General features: G+C 42.5%; 3 protein-coding genes across 3 annotated transcripts in view; 2 read left to right on the forward strand and 1 right to left on the reverse strand.

Annotated features, from left to right (window-relative positions):
- Nucleotides 1-21,160, forward strand: part of LOC6044571 (talin-2) — a 91,900-nt gene extending 70,740 nt beyond the window's left edge. Inside the window, 10 exon segments of the mRNA XM_038264444.1 lie at nt 2,117-2,583; nt 2,586-2,619; nt 2,684-2,775; nt 3,379-3,467; nt 3,980-4,643; nt 4,702-8,736; nt 8,870-9,060; nt 13,884-14,528; nt 14,866-16,046; nt 19,714-21,160. Of these exon segments, the coding sequence (XP_038120372.1) occupies nt 2,117-2,583; nt 2,586-2,619; nt 2,684-2,775; nt 3,379-3,467; nt 3,980-4,643; nt 4,702-8,736; nt 8,870-9,060; nt 13,884-14,528; nt 14,866-16,046; nt 19,714-20,158 (7,843 nt within the window). The 3' untranslated portion in view covers nt 20,159-21,160.
- Nucleotides 21,161-23,083: 1,923 nt separating this feature from the next.
- LOC119769776 lies at nt 23,084-24,353 on the forward strand. Its single transcript, XM_038263360.1, has 2 exons — nt 23,084-23,727; nt 23,790-24,353. The coding sequence occupies exons 1-2, from the start codon at nt 23,176-23,178 to the stop codon at nt 24,258-24,260; spliced, it is 1,023 nt and encodes a 340-aa protein (XP_038119288.1). The 5' UTR covers nt 23,084-23,175; the 3' UTR covers nt 24,261-24,353.
- Nucleotides 24,354-24,994: 641 nt separating this feature from the next.
- LOC6040318 (protein melted) overlaps nt 24,995-26,770 on the reverse strand; it is a 33,996-nt gene continuing 32,220 nt past the window's right edge. Inside the window, exon 7 of the mRNA XM_038262603.1 lies at nt 24,995-25,807. Within this exon, the coding sequence (XP_038118531.1) occupies nt 25,733-25,807 (75 nt within the window). The 3' untranslated portion in view covers nt 24,995-25,732. The remainder of the gene's footprint in view (nt 25,808-26,770) is intronic.

Consider the following 26,770-nt stretch of genomic DNA (forward strand, 5'->3'; position numbering starts at 1 on the left):
TTCAAAAAGTTGGTCGTCATCGATCATGGCCGTTCATGGTCACCCGCGACAGACACGGACGACGAAACAAAGAGAAACGCAAAAAGTAACTTTTTCAAAACTTTTTTTCGTAAAATCGCGATAACTTGTGATGTTTATAAGCAAACCCCTTATGTCTATATATCAAAATTTTTGTAATTGTTTGTTCTACAACTTTGTAGAACATTGTTACACTCTAAAAAATAACCCTGCAAAGTTAGAAAAAACACGAAATTTTAAAATGAAAAATTTTGTTCTAAATGAAAAAATGACCCTTCTGGGACAATGTAGATTCGAAAAGTACATTAAATTTCCCATAAAATGACATGTTCCAAAATTTTTTACAGTCGAGTAACGGAAAATGGGAGAATTTTTAAAACTTTTTTAGTGTTTTTTTCGATGAAAAATACGTTTTTTCGGAATTCTGAGTACGCCATCAAATCGGGCGTCTAATTTTACATAAAAGTCCCTTTGACACCAAATTTCTATCTCATCACCGTTTCAGGCTGCAAATTATTGAAAACACCTCTTTTTCGCATGTTCAAAAATGGAAGGGTCGTACCGCCCTCCGTCACGAGATATCAAAAACGGACCTCGGATTCGTGATCAGGGACAAAAGTTACCCCTTAGGACAAAGTTTCACGCAAATCGAAGAGGGGTCGGGGCAACTTTTCCCGATTTCGTGTGAGTTGGTAGAGAATTACCCAGATTTAATTTAAAATGATAAAAATGATTATATAGGCCCTTCATACGGCTTTAAGTTGAAGATGTTCCCTTTAATATTAAAATGTTTTAAGAGGCAGTATTTGTAAATATTACTCGGTTTGTTCTAGAGGTCGTATCGAGGTGCGCCATAGCGACACTTTTTGGTCTCAATTTTGTCATATTCGGAATCCTCGGAAAATTTCACGCAAGTTGGAAGTATTGGAGTTGCAATTTTAATTTAAAAACTAATTAAATAAAACATTTTTGAAAAAAGAAATAGATCTTATTCACCCTATGATTAAAACGTCAAATGCTATATCAAGTAGGCGAAAATCTGTTTTACCCCTAATCCAACAAATTGTTAAAAATATTTTAATTCATTCTAAATGGCAATTTTTCCACTCAAATTTACAACTCCAATACTTCTAACTTGCGTGAAATTTTTCGAGGATTCCGAATATGACAAAATTGAGACCAAAAAGTGTCGCTATGGCGGCCTACAGGGCAATAACTAACGTTGTAAAATGTTTGTTATAGAGAAATCGAAAAACTATGAGAAAAACTGCGATTGGCCAAAAAGTTATAACCGTAGGCTTATAGTCCATGAAATTCCCTAACTTTTGACCTGTAGGAGTATGGGTGTTGGAGGCTGTTGCAAAAAGATATTAGGGTTTCAAAAAAATCCATTTTTGACAGTAATTTGCAAAAACTAAGAGAAAAAGTCAAACCAATCCTGGATGTCTATAGCTCATTTTGAAGTGCTTTAAAAGACCTTTCGAATGCATCTAAGAGAGTTGGATTTGATGAAGTTTTACGGAAATGCGAGCAATTTTAGGATTTTTTTTGTTTTTTCGACCTCAAACTTCAAAGCCCGTTCAACCCCACTTCCCTTTGTCGTAGAGAGCTCATATTTAGCATGAGTTCATCTCATGTATAGACAAACAAACGCTGAATGTTTCATCCAAATCGGAGCACTTCGATACGACCTGTTACACATTGGTGAAAAACTCGCTCTTAATATACGATCTCCTATTCGTCGGTTTAATTCGATCTATTCGAAAATGGGCGGTGATTTTTTTTTCAAAACAAATAATTTTTTAAACAAACGACGATTTGAAAAAGGTCGGATGACAAGATTAATGTGCAGGTAACAAATGAAAGCCATTTTTTAATAGTGGATTTCCGGAGATTTTTTTGAAAAGGTTTTTGGGTGTTTTTTAATACCCCTGACTCAAAGCGGTTTCAAAAACACCCAAAAAGCAAAAACAGATTTGCTGCTAATAAAATTAAATTTAATTAAATTTAAATTTGAAATCTATATGATATCCCGGGAACATACCATCGCATGAATCTTTCATAGAAAATAGCTAAACCCTTATTTTCCTACCAACAGCCTCCGCGAGTTCCTGCCGGGCTCGTACGTGCGCGTCAAGAACATCGAGAAGAAGATCTTCAACGAGCACCGCCGGCACGTCGGTCTGTCCGACCTGGACGCCAAGTATCTGTACACGAAGACGGCCCGCGAGCTGCCCACGTACGGCGTGACGTTCTTCCTGGTCAAGGAGAAGATGACCGGCAAGAACAAGCTGGTTCCGCGGCTGCTCGGCGTCACCAAGAGCTCGGTGCTCCGGTTGGACGAGCACACCAAGGAGATCCTGAAGACGTGGCCGCTGACGACGGTGCGGCGGTGGGGCGCTTCGCCGAACACGTTCACGCTGGACTTTGGCGACTACGCCGACCAGTACTACTCGGTGCAGACGACGGAGGCCGAGCAGATCGTGCAGCTGATTGCCGGCTACATCGACATCATCCTGAAGAAGAAGCAAGCCAAGGATCACTTTGGCATCGAGGGCGACGAGGGTCGACCATGGTGGAGGAGAGCGTGGCGCCGTCAAAGTGAGTGGTTTTTGCTGCGTGGAGTTTGAATTTATACTAATCAAATTTGTTTTCATCCGTAAAGGGCCACCTTCCTGCAGCACGAGGAGACGACCGGACCGGGCAAGGTTGAGACCCAGTCGATTGCCAAACCGGCCGTGATGCGTGGATACGATGGTGAGTAGCGCGAATGTTGTAATTTCTTTGACCTCTTGTCCTCAGATTGTAAAGAATTGCGGTATAATTTTAAAACTCAATTTTACGGTGCTCAAAAGCAGAACGAAACCTGAACGAACATAAATTTCTAATCTCTGTCTCAACAATGAAATCCATCACACCGAGAACGTCTGTGACTAGGTATTAAAAGCTGTCCCAGATAGCTTGCGTCAACCTTTGCTCCGCGTGACCACCCCCTGAACCGCAACTCTTTTCTCTCCGACGACAATGATGGGCTGCAGAAGATAACCGATCGACCAAAAAGAAGGGGCGAAGGGATGTTGCCCGTCCATCACTCACACGATTCATATGGACGAGCATCACTATTCGTCAGTGCACACACATACAGACATATCGTCACACATACACCGACATCTTTTTCATTACACCATTATCTGTGTCCGCACACATTTTCATTCAAGTCTGGTCCAAGAATTGTCGTATTTTTTTATTTTTCATTTAATTTCAATTTTTCTCCTTATCGTTTTATTTATTTTGCCGATTTTAATTTAACCTGAATCTGTAAAACTTGATTTGACATGTGGCCCGAAAACGCGCACACAGGTGAACGTCCCTATGGCACTGGTGAGATGCAGTCGATGCAGTACGGTGCCATCGTCGGACAGGTCAACCTGGCCCATCAGCCGCCCATGGTTTGTATTTTTAGTTTATTATAGTTTAATTAATTTATTTTAATTTTTATCAATCGACCGAAATTTTAAAATCATCAAAACTAACCTAGTCAAAACAATCTCTCTTTATTTCACGCTGCTCCTTGTGAATTTTAACAAAACTAATCCACAGGCGTAGGTGAATTGACAATTTATCATTCTAAATTTTGTAGCGAAACTTGTAAAGCTTCATGTCTATTACCATACGAATCCGTCAGAATCGCATTATTGTACAGTTTTGCACGTTCCCTTTTCTATTTCATTCTGCAGCAGCTCAATGCGATTGTAGAATAGTGACACAAAGCAGAATACGAAAATTTGGAGAGAAACTCATGTCGGATGCTTTCGGAGTTCCGATGATCAGTATGGAAATAGACATGTTAAGCAAAAAATTACTCAAAATGATAGACTAACAAATTAGACGCTAAAACTAACAAATTCAAGCGGTCCAATTAAAACAAAAAAAAAAAAACAATTTTCCTCCTTCAAAACAGTTGCAACAAACCCGCATCAGCACGGTCCTCTCGGAACCCCAGCGTGCCCTCGTCGGCTACATTTCGGCCGGCCAGGATGCCATCAACAAGGCCGAGGAAGACCTCAAGAGCAAGGCCCAACTGCCGCAGCTGGGAACTGACCCGGGCTCGATGCAGTGGCGTGAAGAAACGCTCGACACCTCGAAGCAAACGGTCACGACCCATCTGGCCACGATGAACGCCGCGACGGCCCAGGTCGTGACCGCTTCCCAGCCGGACGAAATCGATCACGATGCCGTCGGAGCGGCAGTCTCGCAAATCACCCAGAGCATCCCGGAGGTCACCAAGGAGGTTCGGCTGATTGCCGCCCTCATGGACGACGACTGCACCGGGGACAAGCTGCTGGAAGCGACCCGCAAGCTGTGCTCGGCGTTCAGCGATCTGCTCAAGTCGGCCGAACCGGAAAGCAAGGAACCGCGCCAGAACCTGCTGAATGCGGCAAGCCGCGTCGGAGAGGCTAGCGGATTTGTGCTGAGTACGATGGGCGAGGAGAGCATGGAGAGCCGCGAGCTGCACGATATGCTGCTTGGGTTGGCCAAGGCCGTTGCCAACACGACGGCGGCACTGGTGCTGAAGGCCAAGTCGATCGCCGCTGTTACGGACGATGAGGCGACCAGGAATAGAGGTGAGACTTTCTTCAACATTATTTACGACAAGATCACTAATAATAACCTTCCTTTCAGTAATTTCCGCTGCCAGTCAGTGCGCCCTGGCCACCAGTCAGCTGGTAGCTTGTGCCCGTGTCGTCGCTCCTACGATCCAGAGTCCGGCTTGCCGGGAACAGCTCGAGTCGGCGGCACGCGAAGTTGCCAAGGCCGTCGCTCACCTGGTAGAGGTCTGCAACGACGCTACCGACAATCAGCAGCTGCGTGGAGATCTGATGGGCGCCGCCAAGGACGTGTCCAAGACGCTGGCCGAACTGCTGGAGCACATCAAGCTGAGTTCCCGCGAGAAGGCACGCCGAGTCGATGACAATCCGGTCGAAGAGGTGTTGGTTGCTACGGACATTCTGGTATCGGCGACCAACCCGCAAGAGATGATCCTGCAGGCGCAGAAGCTGGGCCAAGCTACGGCACAGCTCATTCAGAGCATCAAGGGAGAAGCCGAACGGCAGGATGATTCAAACATGCAACGCAAGCTGCTGGAAGCAGCAAAACAGCTGGCGGACGCTACCGCCCGCATGGTAGAAGCTGCCAGACTGTGCGCCAACAACCCGCACAATTCCGAACATCAGGACACGCTGCGTTTCGCCGCTGAAGAACTACGCGTGATCACGACCACCACCGCCAACACTCCAGCCATTAAGCGCAAGCTGATCAACCGTCTGGAGCAGTGCTCGAAGCAAGCTGCTTCCGCTGCAACTCAGTGCATCACCGCTGCCCAGAACGCCCTGATGCACAGCAATGACGTGCAAACGAAGGAGATTCTCCTACAAGATTGTCAAACCGTTGCCGATCAGATCCCTCGCTTGGTCGCCGGAGTCAAGAACACCCTTTCCCGCCCCGATGACCCGAACGCTCAACTCGGACTGATCGACGCTGCTGAAATGTTCCTGGAACCAGGAGCACAGGTTGCCCAATCGGCCCGCGATCTCCAGCCAACCGTCATGGATCAAACCGCTTCACAGCAGCTATCCCGTTGCGCACTGAACCTAACCCACTCGATCCACGACCTCCGTTCAGCCGCTCATCGTGCTCGCGAAGCATGCGGAGGAAACGAACTGGACGCCGCACTGGAAGCGGTTCGTAACTTGAGGAACGTCCTGAATGATACACGTCAAGCTAGCCAGGAAGGCAACCTCCGTCCACTGCCAGGTGAGACGGCTGACTCCTGCTTCAAGCAGCTTGCGGCGGCAAGCAACAGTGTCGATTCCACCCTGTACCAGCTGATGTCTGCCGTCCAGCAGGGCAACCGTCCGTACGCTGGCGTTGCCGGAAGAGATGCCGCGCTCGCCCTGGGCGAGTACACCAAGAGTGTCCGCGGAGTGGTCGCTACCACCAAGAACCCGATCGTGGTCGATTGCGCTGACGAGGTCATCCAGGATTCGATGCGAGTGATCGAGGAAGCGCAGAGAACGCTGCAGAACCTTGGCAATCAAGACGAACTGGTTGCGGCGATCAAGCGTACCAAGCATTCGCTAGGCAGAACGATCGACTGTTTCCCAGGGGTGAAGGACATTAGCGAGGCGTTCGAGAACATGGCTGATTTGAGGGCTATCTTGGATACCGGAGAGTACCCACCGTCAAGCCGTGCGTTTGGTCATTTGCAGAACGAGCTGAAGAGCGCTGCTGACAACTTGAACTCCGCTGGAGGACAGGTCGCCCACTCGTACGACAGTTCCATCAAGCTGGCCAACACCAGCCAGGAGTTCTACCACGCGTACAAGGAGCTGATGACCGTTACGCTGGAAATGGCCGGACAAACGCCGGAAGATCGTGCGCGGGAAGAGATCGTCAACTCACTGCGAGGTGTTTCAAACCAATCGATGAGTCTTCTGGGAACTGCTAAATTCGTTGCTGGAGATCCGGACAGGCCGAACGCCAAGAACGAACTGTCATCCGCTGCTCGGATGGTAACGGAGAGCATCAACCGACTGGTGAACGTGTGCACGCAGGCTGCTCCTGGACAGAAGGAATGTGACAGTGCTATTCGTAGCATTGAGTCACTTAGACCGCTGCTGGAATCGGCTCAGGAACCGCTGACCGATCAGGGATACTTTGACTGTTTGGATACGGTTATGGAAAAGTCAAGAACGCTGGGAGACGGCATGACCGGAATTGCCAACAACGCCAAGCTGTCGAAGCACGTTGAATTTGGACATTCAGTTGACTCGGTATCCGACTCGATCCGAGGATTGATCGAGTCTGCTTCGCAGGCTGCTTACTTGGTAGGAATTTCCAACCCAACCAGCGTTGGAGGTCGTCCGGGATTAGTCGATCAGGCGCAGTTCGCCCGTGCGTCGCAAGCGATCCGTCAAAGCTGCGAAGTCCTTCGAGGACCAGCGTCCTCTCAGCAGCAAGTTCTGTCCGCTGCAACCATCATCGCAAAGCACACCTCAGCGCTGTGCAACGCCTGTCGTAACGCAAGTTCTACCACCACCAACCCGGTGGCCAAGCGTCACTTTGTCCAGGCGGCGAAGGAGGTCGCCAACTCAACGGCGGATTTGGTCCGTGAGATCAAGGCACTTGACAAAGACTACAGTCCGGTTTCGAGAGCAAGATGCGCCGGAGCTACCGAGCCGCTGCTGGAAGCTGTCTCATCCCTGTGTCAGTTTGCCAACTCGTCCGAGTTTATCTCGATCCCTGCACGCATCTCGTCGGAAGGTCGCAAGGCTCAGGAACCGATCCTACAGGCTGGTCGTGGAATCCTGGATGGTGCGATTGATATGGTGAAGACGGCCAAGGTACTCGCCATGACCCCAACCGATCCACCGGTGTGGCAACAGCTGGCAATTCACAGCCGTAACGTGTCCGAGAGTATCAAGAAGCTGGCGTCGAGCATCCGTGAGAAGGCACCTGGACAGCTGCAGTGCGATCAGGTGTTGGAAGTGCTGAAGGAATGCGCCCGTGATCTGAACTCGGCCGCTTTGGCCGTCGGAGTCGATGGACTGCCACAGCGCAAGGAGAACAATTTGCAAGGATTCACCAACCAGTCGTTGAACGCCGCATCGGAGCTGATCGATCGTTTGGAGCCGGTCAAGTCGTCGGCTAAGAAGAATGCCGAAAGCCTGGGACATGCCGTGAACCAGATCGCGAAGCACGTGGTTCCGCTGACGAATGGTGTTATCGGAGCGTGTTCGCACGTTGTTCACTCGGGACAGCAGTCGGTGCTCATCGATCAGGTCAAGTCGGTGGTAGAGTGTTGTTCACAGCTGGTCCAAGTGGCAAAGAATGCCGGTGGTAACCCTCGAGCTTCCCATTGTCATCCAGAGTTGGACGAGGCCGTGGAAGCAACCCGTGAAGCGATTCAAGAGTTGAACGCCACCGTTGAGCGTTTGTCCACGGAGAATGGCGTCGTGACTGGGTTGATGGAGCAGATCTCTCGTTCAATGTCACGTATTACCGACAAGCGTCAGTCGTTCTTGGGAGCGTCGATCAACGACACCTATGTGGACTACCAGACTCGCATGGTACAATCAGCGAAGGAGATTGCTCGTTACGCCAACGAAATCAACGCAAAGGCCGCCATAGATCCTTCCAAGCTGGCTCAGCTATCGGTCGAGATGACCCATCACTACTCTCAGCTTGCGCAAGATTCGGTAGGAGCGTCTGCTTTGACGACCTCTCCGGATGTAGCCATCCGTATTCGTAACACCGTTCAAGATCTTGGTCGCTCGGTGAATGTTCTGATCCAGTCAACCGCCGGAATCCGCAAAGATGACAGCTCCGGCCTGGTGGAGATCTCCCGTGGAGCTCGCGACGTCTCCGAGAAGGTTTCCCAAGTGCTGGCAGCGCTGCAAGCCGGTTCTCGTGGAACGCAGGCCTGCATCAACGCTTCCAGCACGGTGTCGGCGATCATCAGCGATCTGGACACCACGATCATGTTCGCGACGGCCGGTACGCTACACTCCGAAGACGAGGGTCGCTTCTCGGACCATCGGGAGCACATCCTAAAGACGGCCAAGGCGCTGGTGGAGGACACCAAGATTTTGGTGGCCGGTGCTGCCGGAACGCAGGACCAGCTGGCGGCCGCCGCGCAGAACGCTGTTACTACCATTTGTGAGTAGATCCGTGATAGTCTGTTTAGTCTGTGGCGCTTGCAAAACATAAACAAATCGTACCAAAGACTGAAAAACTACAGACTTTTCAACTGAACTGTCAAATAAACAAACTTTTTTTTGCAAATTTCCAGTGCAACTGGCGGAAGCGGTCAAGCACGGAGCGGCTTCGCTCGGCTCCAACCAGCCCGACTCGCAAGTCATGGTGATGAACGCGGTGAAAGATGTGGCCGCTGCACTCGGTGAGCTAATAAACGCTACTAAGCTTGCATCTGGTAAACCCATTAACGACCCGGCTATGAATGATTTGAAAGATAGCGCTAAGGTATGTTGTTTTTCTGTATTTGTTTTATTTTCTCCTCCTTATTTCTTTACATTACTCCAAATATCCTCACTCTATCTACTTAATCCCTTCTTGAATCTCGAACTAAATTTCTGTGATATTATTCATAAACAATTTTCTAATTTTTATTATGTATTTTCGAAAACATTGTTAAGCTGACAATTTAAAACAAAACAAATGTTGTGATTAATCCCCAAAACCGTAATGCGTTCTAATATTTTGGTGGCCGAAAAGCGCAAATTTGTTGAATAACCGCAAGTAATGACGTTCTAATACCCCCGTTTTAATCAGCTTCCGCTCCAAACCAACAATCAATTCGAAAAAAGTAACGCTTTGCTTGTCCAATTCGTAAGCACAAATTAATAAATTAATCGACTGGATTTTGAGACTGATTTTTCTGACACACTTTTTGTGAAAAGGTTCAAGACTGGGATTAAACGTTGATGGATTTTCGAACACAAGCTCTCGCAACAACAATTAATTGATAATTTACTGAATCACGGAAGGAAAAGAAGATTGTATATGGAATGTCGAACCAAAAATCTGGCAACACTGCACTAGTTGAATTGAATTTCACTGGCGCAAGATTCTCAGTTTGAATCAAACTCTTGATCACCGCGATGGATATGGCAATTGATACAGACACACGTGTTCCTGCGAATACTAACAGCATGTTAGGGAAGCACTAGTCGAGCTAGTAGTTACATGCTGTATATTTTGGGATGGAAAGCTGCATGAAGATTCAATTATAAATTATTCTGTAAATGCTTGCACTATTTTAGAAACAAAAATCGTGAACTATTGCGAAATACGCCAGTGCATGTTGTAAAAAGTACCTCCTCCTAGCCTAACCCCAGTGCCACCTATGTTTCAGTAGCGCAACCCGGTTTACCATAGACTGAATAGATATCTAACTGCATCCACTTGGGTAAAGTTGAGCGCGTACGACAAACGGTAGATTTGGAATTAACACTGGCTGCGCGTACCAACACAGGGTAAAAGACAACTTTCTCTACTTTGAATGCTTCTGCTGGGACGAGGACGAATCGGGTTTTCTTGGAATGGCCTGTCCGGGTGCGTCGGGTTCTTTGTTTCCTGCCTGCCGGTATCATCCTGCGTGGTCCATCCAATCGTACTCAAACCACACCCTGTCCTGTTTTTCTATTCCTTCTTCGCAGATGATTAGGGCACTTTGCCTCTCCCAGGTATCCGAGTACCGCGAGAGCAGTCGAAGTTCGTCCGCCACTTCCACGTCCACGTGGGTTAGCAAGAGAAGCTGTCCTTGTCCCGAACATCGCCCTTTTGATGTGCCATATCTGTTCTGAAATCCGTTTCTATGACCGCCCGGAAACCACGTGTGAGAGTGTGTGCACGTGCATTAGATCTCTTTCTCATTCCCCTCTATTTCCCTTCATTGTTGAAAATTGGCGCTACAAAAAGATCCCTCTCTCGATTTCCCTTTCCTAATCAAACGAAAAAAAAAATCACAAAACAGGCAGCACTGCAGGACGCACTAGCGTTTCGAGCGGGCACCGCATGGTGGCTCTCCGATCAGGAGGAGGAATTCTTGCGCGTTCTCTCCACCGCACCGACGCTCTTCGACGGAGTCTTCTGAGAATCGGCGGAAATTGGTCTTTTTTCCGTAAAGTCTGTGTAGCTTAAGTGCCATATCCAGTGCGCGTGAACGCAGAGGAAAATCGTATTCGTTTTGGCTAGACTAGTATTACAGAAGCTTTGAGCGTGCATTTATCCCAGATTACTTTATTTTTCTCTATTCAATGTTTAGTACTTAAGAATCATACCTTTTTATAAACATTATAAGCACCACATTCACGTATTTATCTAAAAACACCGCTTTTCAATAATAAACTGTTTAAAATTAAATGTGAAGCTTTGAGCGCGTTTTGTTTGGAAGTTTGCACCCCTCAAATCCTTCAAAAACCCCTTTTTCTGGTCCAATTAATTAAGCCTTCCAGTAGCACACAAAAAAAAAGTCTCGAAAGCAAATGCCACGATTCAGTAAGAAAAAATCACTCCGAAGTTGTAGGTAAATTATTGATTAATTGTTTATCTGTGTTTTCGTTATCTGTGTACATTTTTTTTGTTTTTGTTGTTGAAAAGTTGATCGAAATGATTGCGGTAAATGCTGTTCTGAAACAGTATTGAAATTTAGAAAATCCAAAATTATGCGTTGCGTATTTTTTTTTTTACATTTCTAACAAACAATTCTGAGTAGAGATTAAGGATCTGGAGTAACATTTGAAAAGGACGCTAAGGATTTTGACAGCTCGAACTATTTTGCAAATTCCGAGACATACTTTCACAAATTCTTCATGTAACATTTGATATATGAATTTGTATGTGCTAGTACTGTGAACTGGTTGAAAATTTAACAATTCAATTTAACAATTTTTTTACAAATTTTCACAGAATATTTAAATATCAATATGAGTTCCACAAATATTTTGAAATTTGTGTTCTGAAAAAAATAGTAATTAAAATTTAATTGATAGAGCAACACGAAAAAAGGGCGGATATGCATTTTGACAGATAGAATTATTTTGATAATACTCAAGCTTTAGATTCTATTTTCACGTTATTCGAAGTGTTGAACATTAGCTAGCCTCAGCCTAAAATATTTAAATTATGTCTCGGAATTTGCAAAATAGTTCCAGCTGTCAAAATGCTTAGCGTCCTTTTCAAATGTTACTCCAGATATCAAAACATGTTTTTGAAATTTGAGAGAAAAAACTTGCCCATTCACATTTTCTTAATCTATTCATGGATTATAAAAATTCTACACGGTGGCATCTCAAGTGGACAAATCGTGTAAGTTACAAATTAGGAAAAAAAAATGAAAAAAATCGGTTACAAACGTTGTAACGTTGAGAATAATTTTTTTTAGAAACCAATTTTAAAATTTTTGACGTCTGAAAATCCAAAATTTTACGTTACTTAATAGACAAATCCAGCGAAAGCTCAACGCTGCTTTTTGATGGTGAGAGATTTGACAGCTCCCATACTAAATGTCTCGATTTTCATACTTTTTGTTAATTATCTTTTAAAATAAAATACTTAACATATGAAAACTATATATTTTTGGTGCCCAAAATTCCTGCTGAATCGAATGGTGTACTTATCTCCATTGCAAATTTTTTGAGCAGTTTTCATTTTAATAATATTCTAGACACATTTTGTGCACCTAATCAATCAATACTTTTATCATAAATAATCATTTTATTGCTTAAAATTGAGTTTTCCTGAGGTCCCATATTCAAATACATGGAAGCTGTCATTTCTAACACCATTGGCCACCTAGCGGCCATTTCAAACTGGATTCATCTATAAACGAACATAAAAAAAAATCAATAAAAAAAATCATAAACATGAAAACGTGGACAAAAAAGATTTATCAAAAAAGAAAAACCATTTTTTAATGTCAGAAATTTTCATTTTAGAAAAAAATAAAATCTTGACTCGGGTCAATGCAACAATTAAAAAAGTGTTTTCTACAAGTTGTTTGTGCATAAGGAATTTCATGCTTAATGTTAAACATTTCAAATTACAACTTTCATAAATTGTTTAGACAATCCAGGTTTTTATGCGAAGATGGCGTTCGAATGGTGAACGTCCGAAATGTCAAAATCACGCAGTGGTACCAATATTCCGAAAAAAAAGTGTGCCATGGTATGACAGCCACATTTGTTTTCTAATGTTGATGCTACTGCGCGATTTTGACATTTCGGATGTTCACCATTCGAACGTCATCTTCGATTAAAAACCTGGATTCCAAAGTAATAAATAGCTCAATTAAAGGTGTGATCCAGTTACTGTTTTTGGACTGTCAATAATTAGTAAAATATCAATGAATACACTTTAAAATCCAAAGCTGCTACTTTTTTTTCTTTCAAAAAATTGGTCCCGAAATTTAAAATTTATAAAATGCCCAAATCCCCAATTCAAAATTATCGATTACATGTAGATGTTTTTACAACAAAAATTTAAAGAGTTTTATTTAATAGGGTCCTATAAGCTATGGGATTCCCTATGTTTATAAGACTGTTTCAAATAAAGCTCTAGATCTGTGTCTTAAGAAAATGTTGTCTTCTGATTTTTTGGGAAAAATTGAAAACAAAAACTTAAAATAAAATATTTATTTAATGAGCCAACATATTTTTGATAAATACAGCCCAGACTCGATTGTCAGAAGGCCTTGGCAAAATTTCACTTCGCATAAAGAAATCACAAAAAAAAATGTTTTTGTTTATTGTGGTCAATGACTCATGACCCCTAAATTTCTATAAAGTGATTTAGGAATTTTGCATTCAGGAATGGCGGTGATTAAATATAAAAAATAGTCATTTTTAAATTGTATAGGCAATCAACCATTCAAATTTTACTAAAATTAGGTCGTAGAACTCGATTTTGATGATAAAAATAAAAAAAAAATGTTCGTGATTCTACTATCCCAAATTCTGTACAAACCTTCGGATAATCGAACTTGGGATTATCGAAACATTGGATAATCGAGGCTTGGGATGTCGAGTCAGGACTGTATTCAATAAGGCTATTTTTTTAGCCTGATAATTTCATTTTCATCAATTTCTATATCATTAAGTCATGAGATTTTTACCCAACGAAACTGACTCAAACTTTTAATAAATTCATTCAATTCATTTTAACTGAGTCATTCTACAAAACACTGACACTCTTTCGATCAACTTTTTAACACGTTTTTTCACAACAAATCTCTGTTATAACATTTAACTAATTGTTTTTCTCAATCGCTTTTCCAACCCTCGCAGGTCATGGTGATGAACGTCACCTCGTTGCTGAAAACTGTTAAGGCCGTCGAGGACGAGCACACGCGTGGCACGCGCGCAATGGAAGCTACCGTGGACGCCATTACGCAGGAGATCCGCTCGATGCAGTTTGCTCCGGACGTCCACCGGTCCAGCATGCAGCAGCTGTCCCGACCGGAAGACCTGATCACGGTGACCAAGCACGTGACGGCCGCGACGGCAAAGGCCGTTGCCGCGGGCACTTCGAACCTGCAGACGGACATTACGGCGGCGGCCAATTTGGGCAGGAAGACGATCTCGGACATGCTGGCGGTTTGCAAGTCGGTCGCGTGGTCCTGTGCGGAGACGCAGGAACTGAGACAGAGGACGCTGGACGCGGGGTCGGCGGTGGCGATTTCGTACCGGGATCTGCTGGAGGGTGTGCTGAAGCACTGCTCGGCGGACGAGCGGATGCAGCTGTCGCGGAGGGTGGCCAAGTGCGTTACCGATTTGGTTGGGATGGCGCAGCTGTTGAAGGGCTCGGACTGGGTCGATCCGGACGATCCGACGGTTATCGCGGAGAATGAGCTGCTGGGGGCGGCCGCTTCGATCGAGGCTGCGGCCAAGAAGTTGGCCAGCCTGCGACCGCGACGACAGGCGGAGGTTAAGGTGAGTTTTTGGATTAATTTTAGGAACTAGTTTAGGTTAAGGTGGAGTTGGGTGTTAGTGTTAATGGTGAAAGTTTCTAAATCTTCTCTCCTGTTTCGAACAATCTCTGTCCTGGTGGAGGGTGATTCCAGTGAGATATGTTTGATATTCTTGGTTGTTAAATTTTATATTATCACCCAGGAATCAAACATATTATTACTGTGGTCATCGTTGTCTTCTTGGTGAACGAAAAAAAAAGCACGTGTGTAAATATATAAGGTGGTAACGGATTATTAGCTAGTCTATAACTAATTGTAGGTTCTTCCCCGAACTAATCTTCTTTGTTTGCCCTCCACAGGAAACGGACGAGAATCTGAACTTTGACGAGATGATTCTGGAGGCGGCCAAGGGCATCATGGCAGCTTCGTCGGCGTTGGTCCGTGCGGCGAACGCCGCTCAACGCGAACTCGTAGACCAAGGAAAGGTAGCTCGACGACCCCTGACCTCGTCCGACGATGGTCAATGGTCTGAAGGTCTTATTTCCGCTGCCCGTCTGGTCGCAGCCGCTACTCACAGCTTGGTAGAGGCCGCCCAACATCTGGTCCAGGGCACAGGAACCGAAGAAACGTTGATTTCAACGGCCAAACAGGTCGCCAGCTCGACCGCCCAGCTGTTGATCGCGTGCAAGGTTAAGTCCGACCCCAACTCGGAGACCGGTCGCAGACTGCAAGCCGCTGGCAATGCCGTTATCAAGTCCACCGACAAGCTCGTCCAAGCCGCCCAGCAAGCCATCGAGGGCGAAGAGGAACACACGCTGAAGCTGAACCGTAACATGGTCGACGGAATGGCCCAGGAGATCAACGCCCGCTCCGAGGTACTCATGCGCGAACGCCAGCTCATGGAAGCCCAGAACAAACTGATCGCAATCCGCCACCTAAAGTACCGTCAAAAACTCGCCGGAGGCTTCGCCACCGACAGCAGCGACGAAGGCGGCGTCCAACCTCCGACCTTCACCGGCTACCAAGTCACGACCACCCCGAAACCACACACGCTCCCCAAACCCGGCACCTACTCGCCCTCCCCCGCCATCAACAGCCCCGCCGGATCAACCGGAACCTTCCCGCGAAACCCCCAACAGCAGAACCACCAACAACAATCCTCCTCAACGACCACCACAACTTCGTCCTTCCAAAGATCCCCGCTCCTCACAGCCAACGCCGTCCCGAAGCCCTACCAATCGGACACCATCAAATCCCCGACAGCCCTCGTGTCCCCCTCAATCCTCAACCGAACGTACGAAACGACCCGCGTGGAAAACTCCAACCTAAGCGCAGGAAAGTTCAACCGAACGCAGTTTGACGCCGCCGTGCAGGATCTGCAGAGCAAGGTGCATCAGCCGTTGAGTTCGTTCCGAGGGTCGCCGACGCAGCAGCAACAGCAGGCAGGAGGGTATGGAACCATTACGACGACGACGACGAGTACCACGAGCAATGGAAACGGAGCACCGGCGCCGCAGAATTACGAAGGATTTACCACGAGGTAATTGGGATCGGGAAAGAGTGAAATTTTTATTGAAGGGGCTAATTTGGAATGGATAACTCTTTGAGTTAATATTTAATAAGCAAGGTAAAATAGTTAACCAAGCTAGTAACACTGGAACGTCGAATTCTAATAAAATAATTTGATTTAACTATCATCACATCATAATGAACGCTAATTGCTTGCTAAACTAGTCATTGAAATAACTTAACAGTCTTTTCAAATAGAGATGACCATTGCATTACAAATTTATAGATTTTTTTTTGAAACTTCACTCCTTAATTGCTAAATTTGAAAAAAAAAAATACAAGCAAAAAGTACTTTTTTATATTAATAATATGGCTGAAACTTTGCCCATGCATTCCTTTTGACAAAAGAAGCAATTTTGTACCATTAGTTTTTTCATATTTACAAGTCTCCATATAATTTGGCAAAATGGTCATACAAAATGAGAAAACCTATTTCTTGGAACGAATAGGTATACGGAAAATCTCGCTTTTATGCCACATTTACTGCCGTTCTACGCATAATTCCCATGTCATTTTTGGACGATTCTGACTTTTTATCATTTTTAAGTTTAGTTTGACGTATACTTTCAGAAAACACATAAAATCTAGTACTTTGTTCAGAAGAACTGTAAAAACAACACAAAGTCTGTTTGTCCCATCGTTACATTTCTACGCATAATTGTCCCACCATGTATTTTCTATCACGAAATCATTACTTTTACGAAGCATTGAATCGTTTTTACCTGTTGTATAGAAAGAGGATTACAATTAAGGGTGATCAAATGTTACCCAGGGTGATTAGGGACATATAGGGCGAATAGGGACTCACGGCACAATTATGCGTAGAAACCAGCCGTCCCCTAACATGACAGTTTTCGTGAGTTGCGCATATCCACCGACAGATGGCGAGTGGGCCTCGTCGGAGTCCGTTCTTTTTTATACGCAACTCAAAATTTGCATGGGAAATCGATCGAAAAATGTAAATCACGTTTTTCTCAGCTGCCCTTTTTTGAACATGGGACAATTATGCGTAGAACGGCAGTTTAGTTAATAAAAGTTGAATTCTCAAAAACGTAATTTGTTGAAATTCGACATTTTTTGCATTAGTGTTTAGGATGGTGCCAAATCTGTTACTGGAGTTAATGTTTTTTTATTTGTTTTTGTAAATTGGCTATATATTTGGCAGATTAGGTCCCAACTGCATCCAATTTGCTGATTTTCACTATTAAACAACTTATTTTGCAAAACTTTTGATCGAAACTTGCCTATTGAGCTATTTATTAATCGATTTCAGTTGAAAACGCTTTTTATGAGCTGTGATTGAACGGCGAAAAACTCATTTCTTTGAAAAAAAAAATAATAAAAAAAATAAATTAATAAATTAATTAACAAAAAATTACCGCAACTTGATTTCGCGCAAACCATCGATTGCTATACACCAAAAGCTTCGTTTTTGCACCAGGAACAATAATCCGAAGAAAAATCGCACTGCACGGACCGGTGGCTGGAGTACAGGCCACCGGAAGATCCGGATTTTTGAAAAAAGTGTCAGATTTATCCAATTGTGTACTGATAAGCTTTCTTCAACCAAGAATAGTCATGCAAAACAATCCTAGAATAATAATAAATACCATAGGTCCCATCGGAACCGGTTCCATCGATCTCCGGTGGCCACATCCGGAACCGCATTAAGAAACAATGTTAACCAGTCATGCGGCGTATCAAACTTCTTGATTTTGGATGGGGACATGAGCTATACACTCCTCTTTTAAAAACATGAAGTTTGATATGTCGCAAGAGTGGTTTCAGCGATTTGTCAAATATGATCTTCGGATGTGGCCACCGGAGAACCTGGGAACTGGTCACCGGAGGCAAAAATACATTTTAAGGATACTCTCCATCCAAAATCATGAAGTTTGATACGTCGCATGACTAGTTTACGCTGTTTCCTAATGCGGTTCCGGATGTGGCCACCGGAGATCGGTGGAACCGGTTCCGATGGGTCCTATGGTATTTAATATTATTCTAGGATTATTTTGCGTGACTATTCATGGTAGAAGAAAGCTTTTCAGTTCACAATTGGATAAATCTGACACTTTTTCCAAAAATCCGGATCTTCCGGTGGCCTGTACTCCGGCCACCGGTCCGTGCAGTGCGATTTTTCATCGGATTATTGTTCCTGGTGCAAAAACGAAGCTTTTGGTTTATAGCAATCGATGGTTTGCGCGAAATCATGTTGCGGTAATTTTTTGGGTCCTTTTTTCCCACTGTGGACTGTATTACAGTATCCAGCTGTCTTAGGCTTTCTAGTGAGAAATTTTAACAACACATTCAAAGTATGTTTACATGGAAGCTGGGAGTTGAAGTTCATCATTTTTGGGTTAATTTATATATTTTTTTCACTGGACCTAGATAAACTTATTTTATCTCTTCGGTAATATTGATTGCAGAAAATGCAGGTTTATTTTAATCGGTGCATTTTATCAAAAAATATAAAGTCATTTTCTATTGGAAATTTGATATTGCTTATAAAAATTAATTTTAAAATATTTGTTTTAAAAATTCGCAACACCGGTACCACATTTTGCACCTTCCTAAACTTTAAAGCACTTTTTTCCGTGAGCTTGTTTTTTTCTGAACAGTCCTAGTCATAACCTACAATTTTGCTGAAGACATCAAAGCGTTAAAAAAATTCTTTCTCGATGTACAGATTTTCGAACTTCACAAAACCATTTTGTATGCCCAGCTCGCAAAATTGTATGGAACCTTGCATGAAAGAAAAAAAAACGTATGATGCAACTTAAGGAGGTATTATACTTTGATGAACAATCAAACAAACTCGCAATTTGTTGACAGTTTGTCTACGTTTGTTGGCAGATACGCCAACCTGCATACATTTTGCTTTATTTGCGCAAACAAGTTTGCGAGTTCGGCAAACTGTCAAATACGAAAAATTGCAAGTTTGTTTGTTTGTCATAGTCTAATACCTTATTAAAGTATGTTTGAAATATGGACAAAGTTTCATCCAAATTAAAAAAAAATACAAATAAAAGTCGATATGCTGAAACGTACAGAATTACTCGATTGTTAATCCGAAGTTTTGATTATCCGAATTTCTTTCAAAGGAAAACAAATTTCAAGCATAATTTTGAAAACATTTCGGAATATTTACCATTTCTAATAGACAGTTGCCACAAAATATGGGCTGTGGAGTAGGGTAGTTTTTTATGACTCCGACTACATATCTCCAAATAGCCCCAAAACTCGGTTCAAAACCATCGATTTCAACTCAAACAAAGTTGTAAAAAATAGGCGTATTGTGAAACCAGGTTAAATTTTTTCAGTGCTAATTCTTTTTATTGATATTTCTCTAGACAGAATTCGGTCTTTTCTCTCTAAAAGAGAGCTCAATGAAATCCTCTTGATGGAGATTTTTCCTAGATGATGCTAATGAAATAATTCAAAACAAAATATATTCAGAATTAAGAGAATGTAACTAAAATATGTAGTTTCGCCCTTTCCTCGAATGTGCTCCATTCCAAATTATGTACCACTTTCCTGCAACCAATGTTTTTGTTGTGTAAACTTTGTAGTGTTAATTACCCATCAAAATTTTGTCTAATATAAATCACCCGTTCACGTTCTTTCTCGCCATGCAGATACGAAACGCGTGTCTTTCCAACAGCAACCGCCACTACTAATCCAGCCCCTAACACCACCACCAACACCCCGTCAACCACCAACAACCTAATGAATGTAGAGCAGCAGTTCGCCAAACTAAACCTAGAGAATCACGATCAGGTGCAGCTTCGGCAGCACCATCACCATCTTCAGCAACAGCAACAGCACCAGCTCCTCCAGCAAAGTCAGCAGCATTTTCGCACCAGCCCACTAAACCCAGCCGCCGCGATTAGTAGTAGTAGTAGTAGCGGTAACAATGGTACTACAATGGTTAATGTTCTCGACAGCAGCAGCCAATCGTCGGCGGAGCAGCGGTTCTCGTCGTCCTCCTCCCAACAGCAGGTCATCACCAAGAAGATCCACATGACGACTTCATCCACCTCGTCGTCGACGATGAAGTCCAGCGGTGGCGAGTGGAAGTAAGCGCTGGATCCGCCCTGAGCAACATGTGCGACCCTCCCACGTGGTAATTGTTATTGTTGTGATTGTTTACCGGATTGTGAGTGTGTAGAAAAAAAGAGAGGTGGAGAAATGTGTAGATTGTAACGATCCCAAAATGTGCCTGTTTTAACCGCGACGTAGTGGCTGAAATCGATAGCTTCCATTGTGCGCGCCGTTTTTTTTAATGAGAGAAAAAGGTTAAATTGTTAAAACTTACTTACGAGCCTAGACTTAAGTGGAGAAGAAAAATAGTAGTGCCTCTAATTTTATTAACAAAAATGCCAAGTAACTAACGTGAAATGTTTTTTAAAACACAATGTATAACGAATAAAAAAAAAATTGTTCGTTGTTCGAAACAAGTAAGAAATTCACAAAGTGCCACCCGAACACACACTAAACTACGTTTTATAACAGTTTTTATGCGCACAATCGTTCGAGTTTTATTCGCAAAAAATCGTTTCTTTTTTACACACCACTAACGTGCCTCTTCACAAATGTTGGTTTTGAAACTGAAAAATAAATTTTAAACACACCGTTTGCCTTAAAGAAAAAAATATGCCAACGCAAAGTGCCATTCTCTGTTCTGCAAAACGAAAATAAAAGAAAGAAAGCGTGCATTTGAAGCTTTGCACGGACAATCGTTAGCTTCACACGAGTAATAGCCAAATTTTTATACGTGAAATAAAATAACTTTTTGCCCCCGTCTCCCCTTAGATAATAGCATGGATATGAACAGTAACGAGTATTTTATTTCTCTAATAAAGAATATTTTTAATACTTTTAAAAGTGGTATTGTGAAGGTTGGCCGAAAACCAAAACATTTTTGGACTAAACTTCGCGCAATTTTAATAAAATAAAAACGCAACAAAAAAAACACTTGTGCAAGGAACGCGATACGCAAAAATAAATAAATGCAGTATAATACTAGAACAAAAAACGAGTAATTTTTAACCAATAAAGTGCTTTAAGTGAAATATATAAAAATTACACTTTCAATGGGTGCGGTGAAATATCACAACTTTCCTCGATATGGCTCACAAACTATTGCTTCAAAACCAAAAATAATTACCTAATGTTTATTTTAAATTAAATTTATTTATTTATAAATATTATCTAATAAATGAAAACAGTGCCATTTATCAATGGTTTTGTCAAGTTCCTTTCAATCAAGTGTTTTCCCACTTAAAATCAAACCGATCTCACACTTTTGATCACACTGGAAAGTTTGATTTGACAAGTTGATAAATTTTATTTTAAATTGACAATGACAATAGTTAAAAATATGTTTCTATGATTTCTTAGGATGTTCTACGTAACATATCTAAAAATGGTGAATATCTATTGACATGATTTTATGAAAAAATATCATAATCGGAAATAAATTGAATTTACCTTGGAGCACCATGCGTCTCCAGCACATGTTTTGGAAACTCTTTTCGATGGGGATGCATGGTAGTTTAAGTTCGATTCGATAAAATCCGTTTTTTTCAAAGAGTCATATCTCAGAACCCTGTAAATAGATATTCACAATTTTTGGATATTTTACGTAACATATTCCGAAAATACCTAGAAAAACATTTGCAGCTGGTCCCGAGCCCTTCAAATCAGCAAGCAACGTTTTCATTTGATCTGGAAGTTTATTCATCTATGTTTTTAAAATGTCTTAATATTTTTCATTACAAGCCCAACCTATCACCTTTTTTGAAACTTGGCGAGCTAAAACTGGTTCAGCCGTTCTGGAGACATAATTTTTTTAATGTGTTTTTTTTACGAAAATCGTCAAAAACGCATTTTATTGACCACCCTATTTTGGGAAGGACCATCGTAATCGCCAAATAAAAGAACTTTTATGTAACCGATCCCGCGATCGGGGTTTGAAAATTTTGACGTTTAGACCACTTTTCCAAAAAAAAAAAAAAAAAACAGTTTTTATAAATTATTTTTGTATTTTTAGGAGAGACATAAAAATCTGCCGCTTTTGTTAGGCTTTGGATATTGCCACAAAAGACTTGAACGGGGAAAAAATCGTGGACTCACCTTTAAATTTGACTTTAAAACAGAAAAATCAAACAATCTCTTAGAAGTGACGTGTATTTTTATTTCAGTTTATATGTTTTTCAAAAAGCTTGTCAAATCTCCAACCAATCTACTACAAGTTTGTCTTTGACCACTCTTTGATAATTGATTGATTGATTTTTTATTCGGTAGGATAAGATTTAACGGTATCGAAATATGCCCTTCTCAAATGTCATGTGTAACTGACACAAAAATAGCTTATTTAGGCCTCCATTTCCAAATTTAAAAGCTTTAAGTGCTCTAAAAACGGCTGTCCCTATTCAGACTGAAGTCCCGATTCGCCCCAGATTACGGTATGCTTTGTTCGTGGACTCGCTCCTAAAATAAACATTAAATCTGGAGTTTTTTTTGAAAAGGTCCAATAAACCAAATTTCCAGTTTTTGCAATTTGGGTGTTTTTTAATACCCCTCACTCAAGGCGGTCCTAAAATGAAGCATAGATTGCTGATATTATTATTTACAGCGATAAAGCTTATTTTTCTGAGTACAATGACCCTTTGTACGACCACAAAGAGTTTAAAATGGATTTTTAAATCAATTTTGAAAAATTAACCTCGCGGTCCTTCTTGACAGAAAAGCTCCTACTTGACAGCTCGTTCCAAGGGGACCATAGTTGATCCATCGAAAAAATGTTGTCTTGTCAAAAAAAATTTGTGCAATAAAAAATAGTGATCAGAAATGGTTTTTAATCGTGTTTTTTACCGTTGTACATAAAAATTGACATAGGGCTTTAGTACCCAATTAAATTTTGGCTGCAGCCTTGATTCCAAACGTTCCAAATGATCAACATGTTCCTTTTCAATCTGTTCCTATTCTGAGGGAAAGAGAACAATAGAAACTCTTCTGTCAAAACAAAAGTCAACAAACGCGTGATTCGATCGGAAGAATCGAAAAGTGTTCGCTGAATTCGATCGAAAAAAAATATGTGGCCCTGTCCGTACTGTCACGAGCTGCACCCGGTGGCCTCGCGCGTGGACCACCTAACACTCCGCCACAACCGGTTCCCGTGTCTGAACTGTGACCTCGTCAGTGCCAGTGCCGAAACGCTGGCCAAACACGACGAAGAAATGCACCGCTATACGTGCAACGGTAGTGGGAGTCCTTTCGACGGCGCTGGATCCGTGGGGCCGGTCATGGAGGTGTCCGGATTTATCATGGAAGTTCTGCTCACGCTGCGGGACATTAAGGAGCAACAAAACGTTCAGTTTGGAACGCTGTCGGAGCAGATTGGTGCGTTGCGGAGTGAGTTGGAGGAGGTGAAACGGAGCGTGGATCAACGATCGGATGCCTTGGTAGTGAAGATTATTGATGGTCAGGGAGAGATGGAAAAGGTGCCTTTGGAGTTGTCGGGAGAAATGATCTACACAGAGCAGTGGAACCCGAAGGACTACTTTCCGATCAATAGCGTTGAACAACTCAAGCAGTTGGATGAAATCTCCCGATTGGCCGAGGAACACGCGCATTTCACGGATCTGGTAAGTGCAGTTAGTGTGTACTAAGTTGGTGATCATTACCTTTGATTAAAAATCTTTTACAGAACATCACCCTCGAGTCCCAAAATCCAGACGGTTGGAACCCAAATGGATTGGTCGAATTTAGCAAAACCTTCGACCGGACGTTCGCCCTTAAGCTTTTCGTAACCCCGGAAGAAACTCCACAGCAGTGTATTTCACTTGGCGATTACAAGGCATTCTTGGGGGTCTTGAGCGAATCCTGGAAGGCGGCCGGCCCCAAACGCATCAACCGCCGGCTGCGTCACTATCTGAAGTTGAACCGGGAAAATATGACCGCGACCAGCGACAACGCCCCTCAGGTCAATTCCACCTCGGATGAGGTAGATCGCAACGTCAACGGCAAGCGGGTTAACTCAACAGCGGTACCGGACCAGTCACAGGACTTTGTCGTGGTCAAGAGACGTCGCGGAACGATAATGAAACTGACCAAATTCAAGCAGGAGCATCAGCAGCTCCAGGGTAGAGGGCTGTCTGGTAACGGAAGTTGTAGATAGAGAGTTTCGCAGTCGAATCTGAAGAGTTGCGCGTAATATATAATCATTGACTATCGAAAATCGTTATTTTAAGCCACCTGTTTTTTTTTTAAATAAATAAACAGACAGAATTGTAAATTGATAATCCGAAATTTTGATTACCTCTTCAAAAGTTCCTTAAGCATTTAGTTTATACGAATCAAGGACAAAAAAAAGTTGTTTCGTTTTGTTTTTGGTTTTCTTAAGCAGGTATTAGACTACGACAAACATGCACTTTTTGACAGTTTGTCTGCTTTGTTTGTTTGGTTGCATTTGTTTGCAGAAACGTCAGCCTGCATAGTTTTTTTTTACAAGTATGAACATAACCAAATTATTCGGCACCCTCAGCATACGTCAAATCAGTACTAATTTCTACTGGATCTTTTTCCGGTTCACTTCCGGAAAAGATCCGGCAGTATTTTTGTATGGTTTGACGTTTCCGGGGAGGTTCGAAAAAATGTAAACAAATCCCTCCTTGCAACAGCCAGCACATTTTGAGTTGTTTGCGAGTTTGGCAAACTGTCAAACGCGAAAAGGTACGCGTTTGTTTGTTTGCTTGTCATAGTCTAATAGCTGCTTTATTTTGAACATTAAAATCAAGTTTTGCAACCCTATTTTAGCTCATTTTGAGTGCCCCTCACTTCCCCAAAAGTTGAAGTATTTATTTTATGGCAGGGCCTTTTCTTTCAAAGAATCACGCTCAGCTTATTTTTTTTTTCAACATTTATCAATTGATTAATTTACTGTCACTGTTATCCATGTAATAAATAGAGTAATCTGCTCAGTATTTCTTTTTGTAATTGTAGTTTATCAAAACGGCTTGTTTCGAACAATATCAGCGGCCGCGTGGTACATTCATGCTCAAGGGTTGCTTCGATATGTGGTAGAGATGTTATTTTTAATTATAGGGCATAGAAAACTTAACAATTCGAATCTTCTTATTCTTGACATGTAAAACGTCAACGTGACATACTCACTAGATAATAGAAACGGGGGAAGTGGGAAGACCAGGTTAAAAATTTACCAATAAATAGAATTCACGAGATAACTTGATGCAAAACGGGGTTCGTTAAAAGTTTTGATAGTATTTCGCATTTTTATGATGCTTCTCACTTGAAATCAATTTTAAATTGACACGTTAGGTTTTTTTTTTTGCTTTTGTTTGGCTGCTTACACTTTAAGTATCCTAACTGGCTAGTAACGTTCATTGCTCTTAGTTGTTATCATATGTCTTTAAATATACTTTACTTTTCATCACGGCGACGACGGATTGTCCTTAAATTAAGTAACATTCAAGTTTTGATTGGCTTGTTTGATTCCTCTTGACCTTGTTAAACATTAATCTGGAAGGAAATGCTGATTCTGAAGGTAGGATGTGACAACATTAAGTACTCGATATTCCATAAGTCTTTCACGTTCGTTAAGGGTGCTGCGTAAAATGTGATATGTTTAGCCTAGAACACGGTCCGACTGTTGCCGAGGCTTCGTGCCGGGAGACTGTTGGTGCGGGTCGTGGGACTGTCACGGGCCTGATGGTCATTAGAAAAAATATTGAGATTAGGTATTAGATATTTTTGGAATTATATTTAAGGGTACACAGCAACCAGGGAAGTTATTGTCTTCTTGTATAAAAAATAATTAAACTAAGGGGAAATAAACCCATTTTAAGCCTAATAAGCGGTCGTGTTTGAATGATGCTGGATAATCTGGAGTGTTCCTTGAAATTTACTAAAACCAAGTACACCAACGAGTAGAGCAACTTTTTGTGAACATTTCTGTTTATTTTCACGTTTATCAAAAGTTATGCTATTCCTTTTAAAAGCATTTAAAAAAAAATTACCAATTGCATTCTAATCAGTCGAGTGCACTAGGCCACGCCAATTTTTCTATTTTCAGCTTAGTTCTTTTTTTCTTCCAGCGCTCTTTTCGGTCTGCTTTGTGCTGCCAATTGTGATGAAATTTTAAGCGAACACTCACGAAAAGTAGCCTTTATAGAGAAAGTTTCCTGGCATCGCTGGCTCACTCCAACAGGCGCTGCTGGTAGTGTTGGTGGCCACCCTTTGTTCTTTATTTGCCTTCGCTTCTCACTCGGTTTTCTTCATCCTTCGATTGGAATGGGTCGTCAAAAATGAAACGTCAAAAGACTTGGCGAAGAAGCGCTTTGAAATCGTTAGCGCAAGTGAAAAGATATTGATGGCGACTTTCGTTAAGCAGTTAACCTCTGATCTTACGTGTGGATGTGTGTGCCACCAAAATGATGAGAAATGGTCTCGCAAAATAGAAATTATGATCAAAAGTGTATTAAATTTGATCATTTCGGCCAGTAAATAGCATAAATTTGGTGCTTACTTGAGGCGATGCTGTTGCTGGTAAGTTTATAGTCTAAATAGTATTTTTGGAGCTTTAAACGAACATCAAACTCTTCATATAAGCAATTCTCTACCAAAACCGGAAATGGCTTTTATTTGTATTTTTTTATTTGGCTCAAACTT

Source organism: Culex quinquefasciatus, chromosome 3, assembly GCF_015732765.1.
Source record: "Culex quinquefasciatus strain JHB chromosome 3, VPISU_Cqui_1.0_pri_paternal, whole genome shotgun sequence".
Taxonomy (NCBI): domain Eukaryota; kingdom Metazoa; phylum Arthropoda; class Insecta; order Diptera; family Culicidae; genus Culex; species Culex quinquefasciatus.